The sequence below is a fragment of the Remersonia thermophila genome, chromosome 3 (assembly GCF_042764415.1).
Source record: "Remersonia thermophila strain ATCC 22073 chromosome 3, whole genome shotgun sequence".
NCBI lineage: Eukaryota > Fungi > Ascomycota > Sordariomycetes > Sordariales > Chaetomiaceae > Remersonia > Remersonia thermophila.
The window spans coordinates 129,626-142,060 of NC_092219.1; the positions used below are offsets into that span (position 1 = coordinate 129,626).

Genomic DNA, 12,435 nt, shown 5'->3' on the forward strand with positions numbered 1-12,435 from the left:
TGCTTGGGGAAGTCTTTTGCGACGGGTGGAACGTTCCACCCTGGGTCGATCCGACATGGCCATGGTCGACGCATGTATATACATACGAGAGGGTCAGCCTCACCATCCATTGCACCCTCCCTCTTCCGCTCGCTGCTGGCCGGAAAGACTGTCGGCAGTGCCATCGGTGCAACGGAACCCGGATACTATGTTCCACCCGGGTGGTGACAGACGTCGGCGGGGGGAAATCCGAGAGGGCAAAGGAATCGTCCGGCAACCGCCAACGTCACACCAACCGGGTGCACCTGTACACATCTGTTGCTGCTGTGACACATTTTCTGCACGCCGCGGCGTCTTAGGCTGCACTTCCAAATCGCCACTGGGCTGCGTGGAGGGGCCTGTTTCTCCGCAGCATCGCGCTTGTGCCTACGCGCAGGGAATGCGGAGGTACAGTATCCAAGACGGCTGCGGATACACGGCGCCGCCTGCAGACTTTAGAAGTCCGTGCCATTCGTAGTGCGTTTGTTGGGTTCGGATGCTGCCGCTTGGCTACCCACGTTTCTCGTTTCCGATACGACAAACACGGCGGCGTATCGTGACGATTTCCCGATGGTCACAGCCCCAAGAGAAGGCGGTCAGAGGGGTGAGCGATGAGACACACAAGATTTAAGCAAAACGGGAAGAAAGCCGGTGGAAACAACACTTCAACCTCCAACACCTACCGCTCCCTGCCCTGCGTGCCTCGTCATGCAAACAAGCCCGGCCCAAGACCAAGGGGTAAATTCACGCAAACAGGAGGGCCGGGCATTGGGCAAATCTGAAGAAGCTGACGGCTCCCAGTCTCACCGGTCGGCGGCAGAGGGTCAAATACTTATCCTGAAAAACCAAGACGAAATGCGCTCCTGAATGCCCGAATGCCGATCGGCCTTGCCTTGCTCAAACAGCTTCAGACAGCAACAAAGTGAAACACAGCGAAGCCTGACAGGACTACATACATACGAGTATGCTTAGCGTTGCGTGGGGGTGAAACTTGGCCGGGTTAATTACCTCATCACCCATTTCCAGGCCGTTTACTATAGCTTCTACTCCATAGAGGAGCACGCAATCAGCTGCGTACTGTATTGGGTTCGCTCCCCTCGCATTTTCTCCGTCCCCTTGCCTGCGTGCTGCAGCCTTGTGTTGTTGGTTTGTTTCGTTGGTTCTTTATAGCGATGGTAGAAGAAGGAAAAAAAAATCCCACCCAGCAACTCAGTCCAACGTTGGTACTTAGTACCAGTATCAGGTACATGAGGTGGCGTGGGCTGCTGGGACCCCCGGGCTGTGCGACTCACTAATCGGAACCGAAGCTCTTCTTCAACCAGAACCCCCTGGCACTGGCTCCCGCACGGCCAGGGCCTGTTTTTCAATTTGGCTCCCCGGCAGCGGTGCTAGCGCTGGAAATGTGTAGGGTGGCTCCTCCGCGGAAGCCACCCGGGCCGTCTCTGCCCCATCCGCGGAATCACACCCCGAACCCGCTGGACAGATGAAGAAAATATGAAAACGAACCGCCGTGCTTGGCGTGGGTGTGCACCTGGACCTGAAAGTCCGGGGAACTCAGCCGGCTCCCTCCTTTGCGCCAGTACACGAATGAAGTCGAGAGCCTTGCCGTTCGAGGTGGACCCGGGAGCTGGCATGGCGAGTAGTGGTATATAGTAGTGGTGGTGGTGGTGATGGTGGTGGTGGTGATGGCGGTTGAGAAGGGTGCCTCATCATTGCAGGCCGTCCGTCGACTACAAACTCCCAACGTCAAAACTTCATGATGCCGACGCTGGTGTTTGTTGGCGTCATGTTTCTCTGCTGGGTTCGTCATCCCCCCGTCGCATGCACCAGGGGCCGAGTGGTGGGTGGGGGGGGGGGGGGGGCGGCGCAAAGGGGAGACCGGGGACCAGGGGACGAGGGGACCGGGGGACCGGGGGGGAACCTCCCGCGTCGCCGCAACCCCGTCGTTCGTCGTCGACAAGTCACAACTCGGCCATGGTTCATCAGTTCCAGCCGCAGGGTTCCCACACCCCAGCAGGGGACCCCTCAGCCTGCAGGCAGCTAATTCCGGAAGAGGACAAAGAGCCAAGCGGGCGCTGGCCCGGGGGATTGTCACACACACCCACACCCACAGCGACGACACGGGCCGATGATTTGCGTGCAGCTTGCAGCGTTTTCACGTTGTTTTCTTCGTCGAGGACAAGGGAAAATGCCATGCGACGGGGAGTATGGCCGGGGACACACGTCACATGCCTGACCCAACCACCCCCCTGGCGCGCCGCCGCCCCCATGGGCATTTGCGATGGGAATGGAAAAAACCAGGGGTCGATCTCGCAGCCGCTTATGCCGAGATCCTTCTCTCCTCCCCGGGGCAAACCTGCTGCCGCACCCATCGAAAGGGCCCGACACAATGCTGGTCTGGTGGTGGTGGTGTCATCTTGAGGCGTGTACTTGCACGCGCGTGTCATCGGCCGTCCCAGCGTAGCAGCACTGCAGCAGCACCTCACCGCAGGCCCATCGGGGAGGGGGGTTGCGGGAGTGGCGGAGAGCCCCGAGCGTGTTTGTTACCGCGGCGGTAACCAGGCGTAAGACCGTCCATCACCCGGGCAAAAGCAGGGAGGCCAAGGAGACAAGGTGGCAGCTGAGCTCACAGAGTACGTACGGGAGAAGGGCTGCTGGGTGCATACATGATCTTCCATGCGTTTGTGGCACCTCAACTGACGGACATATACCCCCAGCTCATCCGGCAACCTTTTTAAGCTCGGCCCCTGTCGCCTGGCTGTTGAGGTCATCGTCAGGACGGATATGAAGAGCGCTCTGGCCCACACAAACTCTCGTCGCGACCGATAAAGGCAGTTTCCGCGAACGAGGAACCCCCCGGTGTCGTCGCCGCTCCGGTGACCTTGGTTATTCTTCCCTTCGATTTGCTGCGCGCAACCATTCTCCTCCCACCTTGGCAGCCCGCCGGGTGAGGCTGCTCATCATCAGCTAGTCAGCCACCCGGGCGACTCCGAGCGCCTTTTTGTCCATCCTCCAAACGCCTCGAAGCCACGGCCGGGCAGATCTGACGTGCCAACAGACATCTTGGCTGCCAGAGAAACCAACGCCTTGTGCAGGGTTGCGGATGAACACAGGAGCCGCCATTGCCCTTCGGCCAAACCAGCTACGTTCTATATCTACATAGACCCCTTGCCAACCCGCCCATCTCTTCAGCCTTCGACCCTGTCCATCTCCTCCCTACACGACCTTGATCCTCCACCATTGTCACTGCCGCCGCCGCCGTCATGAGTAGTAGCGAGTCGACAATCATCACCAACATGTCGCCCGAGCCCGAGCTCGAGCCTGAGCATCCTCGGCACTACCGTGAGGTCATCTTCCCCGCCGGGAACCCAGACTTCCGTGCCGTGCGGAACCGCTGCGCCCAGGCCTGTCGCGAGTTCAACAAGACCCCAGACGACGCCGACCCGGAGGTGCGGAGCCAGAGGTGGTTGGAGTAAGTCTAAGCCGAACAAGTACCAAGCACGGCCTGGTGGGGCCGGTTCCGTCCCGTCCCGTCCGTCCCGTCACATTCTCCGAAGCGAATCTCTCTCCCTTCCTAAGGATCCCGGACCACCGCTACCATTACCACCACCACCACCACCACCACTACCATCACCACCACTGCCGCCTTCCACCTTCTCCTGCCCGTCACGACGCACCCAGGCCCCAGCTAACATTGAATCCGCTTAGCATCGTCCGCCCTGACCGAGACCGCACCGAAGACAGCGCCCTCGCCATCACCCACGACCAAACCTTTACCAACCCGACCCTCAAGGCAAGGACCCCCTTTGTCAAGCCGCCCGTCTACGTCGACTATGGCGTCCGTCTTCACGTCGGCGGGTCGACCTTCATCAACCGCAACTGCACCATTATGGACACGCCGGTCGCCGACGTTGTCATTGGGGAGAGGTGCAATATCGGACCGAACTGTGTCATTGTCGGGGTAACGCGTGAGTCTACCTGTTTTCTGTCTTGATAAAAGAAAGGAGAAAGAGAGAGTATGGGTATGAGAACAAAGAGCTTACAGTGGATTTGAACCTTTTGTTACAGATCCGGTCAGGTTGGATGAAAGGTTACAACGGAATAGCGTCGGCCAGCCGGTGACGATTGGAGATGACGTTTGGATCGGGGCAAACGTGACCATCTTGTGAGTTGTTCCATCCCTTTTTCTTCTGGTTGGCTTTCTGTCTTGCCTCGCTTCCCTCGTCAAACTATCTAATTAACCATCCACCGCTCCAGAGGCAACGTCACCATAGGGTCCGGCTCGGTTATTGGTGCCGGCTCCCTCGTCAAGCGCAATATCCCGCCCATGTCGGTGGCCTTCGGCGTCCCTGCGCGAGTTGTAGCCTACCTCCGGGATGTCAAACCCACCCCGCCCGGCTCTGCTCCCATCGTTCCAACCCTGGAGGAGGCACTTGCGCTCCAAAATCGGCTGGATATCGTTCACGCGGACGAACAAGATATGGATGGGGCGCGGGTCGATAACATAACCGTCGTTGAGGGCCAGGTCGGGCCAGCAAAGCGACGAGGAATGATCAAAGGGCTAATCGAAGACGTGGCGGACGTCCCATCGGCAGCACTGGAGCTGCTCGACTCGGGGTTGCTTGCAGACGACGTCCCCGTCGCGGCCGAGGCGCAAGCTAGCAGGTTGCTCCCCCGGAGGGCGTTTGGGCTTGTCTCGCCCGCGCCGGCGGTACAGCCGCTCTCACCATCGCCGTCACCATCCCTTCCCCCGGCGGGGGCGCAGTCTCGGTTCGCCGCGCGGTGTGTTCCGGGTGGGGATGCCGCGAGGGACAGGAGCGGCGATGATCTTGTCGGGGTGGCAGCGCAGCAGCGACAAGCTGAGTGGGAAGAGGAAAGGCCGATATCGTGCCGATGCGCGCATAGCGGCGTGAATCATAGCAACAACATCAACAACAACCACAGAAGCAGCGTCGTCAACGGCGACGACAAGTTCCGAAACCTCCTCCGCTTGCGCTCCCCGCGCTGCCGACGTCTGGGGGCCTCCCCCCTCGGATCCGACGACCCTTCGCCGCACGAGAGCGACGACGACGACGACGACGACGACAGCAGTGACGAGGTCAGCCCAGGCGACTCCCTATTACACCGTCGCCGCAGGTCCCACCGCCAGCGCCAGCGCCGCCGCCGCCATTGCTTCGGCCGCTTCGACGTCCAAGCAATAGCCGTCGTGACAGTCATCGTGATAATGAGTGCGGCGGTGGGTTTTGCGGTAGCGTACCTCTGGGCATCGGCGTCCGCGGCGGGGGGCGGGAATCATCATAATCGGATCTCCAATGTGTCTCGGCCGGGACTTCGGGTGGGTGCCGATGCAGATATGTGATCCAATCTGAGGGGTTATTGTCGGAACGCTCACGGCGCTACCTCTGGCTCCTGCTGGGCGCCTGTCCCCGACATTATCTACGCCGCATGCGAAGTTGGAGATGTTGACCAGGCTCAGAGAGAGATGAGGAAGAGGATGGGGAGAGTGGATCGTGGTCAGCGACATTGACTTGTTAATCTGGGCCTTTCTTTTTCTTTTTTTTTCTGTTTTCTTTTTTATCTTTTCCATGGGTTTCCTTCTGCATCCTGTTACCACCTTTTATGTCTTTCTTGCCCCTGGAACCTGGAGGATGAGGCGAACTGGAAAACAATAGAGTGTATCGGCTTGGGACTGGAAAATACCTGGCATGGGTTGTGTTGGGCATTGGTAGTGGATCGCGGCGTTCAAAGGGGGAGCACCAAGTTCCTCCGAAATGACTGAGGCTGGTTTTGCATTGCCTTATAATAACTCCAGCGGAAGTTTCGGTTTATTCCAAGCACCCTCCTCTCTTCGTTACCGTGATGCATATGGAACCTGGGACAGTGTTCATGGCTGTCTTGTCGTCGCCAGATGGCGACATATTGCCCGCTCAGGGGTTCAGGTAATTAACGACACAGTTATTTTGTAGACAACATCAACCAGCTTCAGACAAAGGCATTCTCTATAATATCTATATACGGCCTTCAGCTTGAGATCTGTTCAAGTATTGTTCATGCTTCTGTGGACCTGAAAATAACAGATCTTCAGCTGGCCACCTAAAGGGGTATACAGTGCTACATTTTAAGGTATTGATACACAACGCGGATTGCGAGAGAGAAAGAGATAAGCACCCATCTCTCTCCATTTGACTCTCTTTAGGCTTAATTTAACATGCCTTCCACCCTACAACCAACCATCCCCCTGTCTGCCGCCCTCTCCATCACCTCCATTGTCCTCACAGGCCACTCAATCCACTCCTTATACTCCCCCACCAGCACCTCGCTCGCCCGCCTCAGCATCGCCTCCCCCCATCCTCTCAACCACCAGGCGCTCCGTTCATGACGTCGCAGCAGCACGCTGAAATGCGCCAATATCGCCACCGCCTCCTGCGCGGGACCCGCCTCGGTGCGGAGGAGGGGGATCAACGTGTCCGAGACCCGCCAGAGCCAGACCATGGCATCGAGGACGTCGCGCGGCGCGTTGTCGTCGCTGTGGCGATCGTTGTCGGAGGCGGCGGGCGAAGGAGGGGAGGTGTTCCCGTCGGGAAAGGCGAGCGCCAAAGCCATCTCGAGCTCATCGACAGCGAAGGAGTAGGTGGCCAGGAGGGACGGATCCGTGACCGTGTTGACGATGCGGGTGTGGAGCGGGGCGAGGATCGGTTGTGCCCGTAGTGGCGGCGATGGCAATGGCGGTTGGCTGTGCGTCTCATCGGCACGAGGGCTGGAGCAGTGCGTTTGCGACGGGAGCGGAACGCCTTTCTTCTGGAGCAGGGCGCGCTGTGCCCGCCAGCGCTCTTTCCCGTAGCGAAGAAAGGGCGCGACGACGGTGTGCAGGCCGCGCTCATCGCCGAGGACCTGTTGGATGGACTTTGTGCCGGGGAGGAGAAAGGCCCAGTCGGGGAAGCCTGAGTCGCCGATGAAGAAGGTTCCATCGGGGTTGGAGCGGCGCGGAGAGCCGAGGGCTGCGGGGGGGGTATGTGTGAGTTGGGTTCGGGGGTTGGGCCTCTCTGGTTTCGGGGAGGGAGGATATGATAGATATACCATGGGCGAGGGCGGTAACAAAAAAACCGAAAACAGAGAGAAACATACCAAAGAACATGGTCAACATGCTAAACGCAAACACGCTCGCCGCTTGGTCCGCATCGACGAGTCCATCGCCCGCCGCCATAACCTTCATGGCCGACCTGGACGCGCGTTGGTGCAGCATGATCCCCTCGGTGATGTACTCGTCCCTCCGGTCGGGTCGAAGGAACGCCAAGTGGAGGGCGCTAACGGCCAACACGGTTTGCATGACGTACTCGCAGCGCAGGCCGAGACGCACCACGTCGTCGCGCCAAAAGTCCCAGATGGGGTCCGCCGTCAAGGTCCGGTAGGTCTGCGTCGTGTAGTTGTGGAGAAGCTCGAGCTCAAGCATGGGCAGACCGCCGCTCGGGCTAGGAGCGGACGGTTCCCCCGGCCTCAGGGAGCATGGCGATGCTCTGAGAGGAGCAGGGGACGGGGCCGGGGGGCTGTCATGAGGGACCGGCGATGGGGAGGTGGAGGTACCCGGCGGGAGGGACGCAGGTGTCGGGACGGTGTCAAGGGAGACCGGCGAGGGCTGAGAGTTGGGCGATGCTGTAGACGGAGGGGAAATATGTTGTTTCGTCGACGGCGGTGGCGGTCCGCGGAGAAAGGGACACTCGACACCGTGGGAGATGCAGTTGATGCACGCAGGGTGGCGCTCATCGCATTTTATCTTTCGGGCCTTGCAAGTGGCACATCCGGTACGGCTCTTTTTGTGGGTGCGGCGCTTGAGGGGGGTGAATGCTGGGGGTTTGCGTAGGAGCGGTCTCGGGTGGACGCCGGGAGGTGCCGAACCAGGCAGCAGCGGGAGACCCGTGGTGGCCGACGAGAGGCCGGCCATGGCACCGAGCGAACCCGATTGGTGATCAGGGGGATGGAGCAAATGGGTTGGTGGCGGGATACGATGGATAGACTCGGGCGGAGATGGGGTCATCTGCTACACAAGGCAGGAGAGGCAGGGCACAAGGCGGCTGTAACGTGGAGGTGTCAGCTCAGCGCGTTCCAAGCCTTTGGGATGACGCCAGTTAATATCGAGTCAACACGGCATCAGCGGGCAGAGCGACGTGCCTTCACCCCATGCACCGGCAGATGTGGCTACACGTTGGTCTTATAGATATTGTCCCTTACCTTCGACTGACGAAGCTTAAACACTTCTCGAACCGATAACCCGCTGCTATGGCGTTGACGTTAGTTTTCATATCTCGGTCTTTTCCGGTGCGTTGAGTTCGAGGACATGGACAATCGAGAGCGCAGGATGGTTCCCCCTATCCTCGATTCCATGTCGCCGTTGATGCCCGCTGCCTGGTGCACCATCTATCGGCGGTCCAAGCGGATCTGCCGTGGAACCGGGGATTTGGACCCAATCTTTAATCCTGGTTACCCCTGGCGTGGAGATAGTCGGACAAGGCGGCTCTTGTCATGCGGTGACCAATGGTCAACCGGACTAGTGCGGATAACCAAACCCCCTGGGGTTAGTCTACTCGTATCTGACTAAAGAAATCCGAGAGACCTTGGGAGATTTCGTGACCAAGCTTCTTGGCAACGAAAGGCCTGAGAAGATGAGAGATTGTTTGTTATGGTTGTTGTCGTCGTCTTCTTTTCTTTCTGCCCTGTTGCTCTGCTTACCGGGAACATATAGTATGGAGAGGTGGACAGCATGACGCCTTGTTTCAACAAGGAACTCCGTCAACGGTGAAGGTATGCATCCTTGCGTTGACTTGCCTCAGCGCCATACATACTGCGTACTGCGTAAGAGCAAACGGCGTCAAGCCATCAGACGCAGCACAATCGCGTCGCGCTATGGTCGATGAAGAAACTACCGCAGCGGAACGGACGCTAGCGCACGTATGTAAGCTGTTCCAAGGAATAAAGTTCCCGATCCAACGGATCTCGGGTCTCGTTCATGGCGCTCCCGAAGGACATGGGTCTCGGCTTGATTGGTGGTGTCCAGATGCAAATCCCCTTTTGGAGGCCGAGCCTTGGTGTTCCTGGCCACTTACACATCCGCGTTCTTCACAGGACGCTTCCGTGCCCCACCGGTATACACTCTGCCATGCTGCCGACGTTTCCTCGAGGCCCTTTCTCGAGATCGAGACCCGCCGAGAGTGCGTCCTTAAACACCTGCCTCTGCCGCCTACAAATCGGTGGCTTCTCCCTATCATCCTGAGCCTCCTCCGCTTCCCGAGCTAGAGTTCGTCTGTGTATCGTTCTCGGCCATGACGTCCCCGACTACGTTCCCATCGAACTGGATTCCAACCTATGATACCTGCGACGAGGTATCGGTGTATTGTCCAGTCAAGTACGTGAATGATTGAACGCTTGCAACCTGCGAATCAAAGACAACGGCTGACACGCCTGTCAGGTACACGACGCTGGGGTACTACCCCAATTTGGGCGTCAATATCTTTCTTGCCATCGGCTTCGGGCTCGCCGCCCTCTTGACCGTGGCCATCGGCATCTGGAAACGAACATGGGGATTGTAGGTGCCCGCCTTCACCCTGTTGAGCATGAACGTAGATCTAACAGCCTCGGTAGCTCTATTGCTGTCGCCTCTGGTTGCTTTCTTGAATGTGCCGGTAATTAAGCATTCCCAATGCACCATCCTCGCCTTCATGAGCCGCTGTCCATCCCGCTAACCTCGCTATACAGGTTACATCGGCCGGTGCTTCGTCTCCCACAACCCCTGGAACGGCGATGCCTTCAAGCTTCAGATCGTCTCCATCGTCCTCGCTCCAACCCTCGTGTGTGCGGGCATTTATCTGACCCTCAAGCACATCGTCGAAGCCATCGACCGGACCCTGAGCCGCGTTTCCCCGCGCTTGTACCCCATCGTCTTTATCCCTGCCGACGTCTCGTGCCTTGCCATCCAGGCGATCGGAGGCGGCATCGCGGCGGCGGCCGGGGTGTTTAACTACGAGCTGCTAAAGCATGGGAACAGGGTCATCATGTAAGTAGAAATCGAGGGATCGAGGGTGCGACGACTTGGAACATGGAAAGGGGCTCGAGAGAGTATCACGACTAACGGTCTCGGCGGCCAGGGCTGGTGTCTCGCTGCAGGTTGTCGTCCTCGTCGCCTTCGGCCTGCTCGGCGGAGATTACCTCTGGCGTGCGCGCCGTCACTTCAAAAACGGCGGCCACGACAGCTCCCCCGACGGCGCGAGCCTGTTCACGGACAAAAAGTTCCGCCTTTTCCTCATCGCCGTGGCCGGTGCGTACGCCGCCATTCTTATCCGCTGCATCTACCGCATCGCCGAGATGGCCGGCGGCTGGGCAAACCCCATCATGCAGCACGAGTCGTCGTTTGTGGTGCTCGAATCGTTCATGCTGTTGATTGCGTGCTGGCTGCTTTCGGGGTTCGCTCCGGGGTTGTTCTTCCCGCAGATGACAAGCTCGTCGTCGAAGAGGGCAGAGGGAGCGGAGACGGAGAAGCGAGGAGGAGTGGAGAGTGATTCGCCAGGGATGGAAACGGCATGAAGAAGAGCTCTCTCTCTCTCTCTGTGAGAGTGTGCGTTAAAGAGATTGGATTTGTACCCCATAGCTTCGTTGGAGACTATCCTCCCCGGTTGCCCTTTTTGTTCATCATATAGACGGCGCGTTTCTCCATAGACACAACGCAACCCTCAGTCATAGACCACCCGATACCTCGTCATGAGAATTCCCGTCTCCTTCTTCTCGACCCCTTCCAGCACCAGCCTCCAAAATTGACCGTCGCCTTCCTCGCCGTTCACCTGCTCCTCACCCGCCTTCCAGGCCGCCTCCTCCCCAAACATCCCCACCCCTCGCCCGACGATCACCGGCATGATCGCCGCCTCGACAACATCCACCAGCCCCGCCCGCAGCAGCTCCCTCGCCAACCCACCCCCGCCCATCAACCAGATGTCCTTCTTCCCTTCCTCCTGCTTCAGCCGGCGCACGTACTCGGCCGCATCCCCGCCCACGACCGTGACCTGCCCCCACCCCCCCGTTCCTTCTTTGGCCTCGGCAGATTTCGAGAACACTGCAACGTTCTCCCGCGGACGCCCGGCCAGGGGGTTGTCGGCGCCCATGGCGAGGAACCCCTCGTATGTCCTCCGGCCCATGATGAACGTGTCGAACTGGGAGTAGAGGGCCGGGAAGTCGACGGTGGGGTCGTCGACGATCCACGGGACGTCGTAGCGGGGCAGAGAGGCTATGAGGCCGTTGAGGGAGGGGGCGAAGTTGTAGCGGAGAAGACGGGGCATTTTGGTTTGGGAGTTAGAGAGGGAGAGGACCGGAGATACGGGTATTTTCTTATAAGTTAGGCTGCGAGGGACTGGAGGACAGGATACTTGCCGGCGTCCTGGCTGGTGGTTTCTGGCTCTTGGAATAATATCCCAAGGGAGGCTTATGTTTAATTATCAAGGAATTGGAGGCTCGCACGGACTTGCGACCCCTGAAGCACCTTCATAGTTATGGGATACCTGTGCGAGCCCATGTTCGGCCATACGATGCAAGCCAAGATCCCGTTTGCGCCGATCCAACAAGGTCAACAACAACAACAGAGAAAAGGACAAGTTAGAAGCTGTTCACCCCCGCCCTGACCCAACTCTACATCATATGCAGGCACTTGGGAAAAGAAAGTTGGGAATTCAGACATCCTTGCCATTGGTGAGAACCAACAGCGGACCCAGGGGTTGCGTTCTTTAGTCATTCGGGTATTGGGAACTCCAAAGTAACGTCAATAATTACAGTCGATACGGTAATTCATTACCTACATGTTGCGAATACAAGGTTCGTTCCTTTGACTGCATGCTCTCTCGTCCGTTGCCGGCTGGGCCCTGGTAGCCTTACCGGAAAGGAACCTTGAGCTTCATGGATCATTTGCTCCTGATACAAACGCTCCTGTGATCTCCCGATCCATGAAGAGGATTACCAAGAGCAGACAGACACTCGAGCGCATGAGCAAGCTCTCGGCGGAGCCGTTGAGATTGCAACCCCAGCTCCGTTCTGATCTGGAACTTGTGTCCGCCACGACTGGCTGGGTTCATGCGAAGCCCGCTGCCCCCCTCCGTTTAGGTGAAGACCAAACACCTCAGCTTCCACGTCGACGTCGGCTTCGACCTTTTCCCGCCACAACTCTGTGGTGAAGAGGGAGGAAATCATCCCCCAGACGAAGGGGTCTCTCGAGAGGCCGCACTTTGGAAAGGCTAGTGTCTCTCTCGTTTGATGGAGCATGTGCTAGCTGGGTGCTTCTGTGCACCCGCCTTTGTGTGTGTGTCCGGCTGTGGCAGCGTCTCGTGGCGTTTCGTGGGTAATAATGGTCAGCATTGCGTAACGGAAAGAGAGCGCCGCGTTCGTCGT

General features: G+C 58.5%; 4 protein-coding genes across 4 annotated transcripts; 2 read left to right on the top strand and 2 right to left on the bottom strand.

The window, feature by feature from the left end:
- Positions 1 to 3,281: 3,281 nt before the first annotated feature.
- Positions 3,282 to 5,377, top strand: VTJ83DRAFT_2852 (uncharacterized protein; the record flags this gene model as incomplete). Its single annotated transcript, XM_071009168.1, has 4 exons — positions 3,282 to 3,467; positions 3,518 to 3,986; positions 4,087 to 4,183; positions 4,276 to 5,377. 4 exons carry the CDS (start codon positions 3,282 to 3,284, stop codon positions 5,375 to 5,377), a joined length of 1,854 nt encoding a protein of 617 aa, XP_070866733.1.
- An 839-nt stretch (positions 5,378 to 6,216) lies between these two features.
- On the bottom strand, positions 6,217 to 7,468 carry VTJ83DRAFT_2853 (uncharacterized protein; the record flags this gene model as incomplete). The annotated part of the gene is made up of 2 exons (XM_071009169.1): positions 6,217 to 7,016; positions 7,144 to 7,468. 2 exons carry the CDS (start codon positions 7,466 to 7,468, stop codon positions 6,217 to 6,219), a joined length of 1,125 nt encoding a protein of 374 aa, XP_070866734.1.
- A 1,864-nt stretch (positions 7,469 to 9,332) lies between these two features.
- Positions 9,333 to 10,590, top strand: VTJ83DRAFT_2854 (uncharacterized protein; the record flags this gene model as incomplete). The annotated part of the gene is made up of 5 exons (XM_071009170.1): positions 9,333 to 9,415; positions 9,479 to 9,595; positions 9,652 to 9,692; positions 9,766 to 10,063; positions 10,155 to 10,590. The coding sequence occupies 5 exons, from the start codon at positions 9,333 to 9,335 to the stop codon at positions 10,588 to 10,590; spliced, it is 975 nt and encodes a 324-aa protein (XP_070866735.1).
- A 146-nt stretch (positions 10,591 to 10,736) lies between these two features.
- VTJ83DRAFT_2855 (uncharacterized protein) lies at positions 10,737 to 11,336 on the bottom strand (the record flags this gene model as incomplete). Its single annotated transcript, XM_071009171.1, has 1 exon — positions 10,737 to 11,336. The coding sequence occupies one exon, from the start codon at positions 11,334 to 11,336 to the stop codon at positions 10,737 to 10,739; it is 600 nt and encodes a 199-aa protein (XP_070866736.1).
- Positions 11,337 to 12,435: the final 1,099 nt, after the last annotated feature.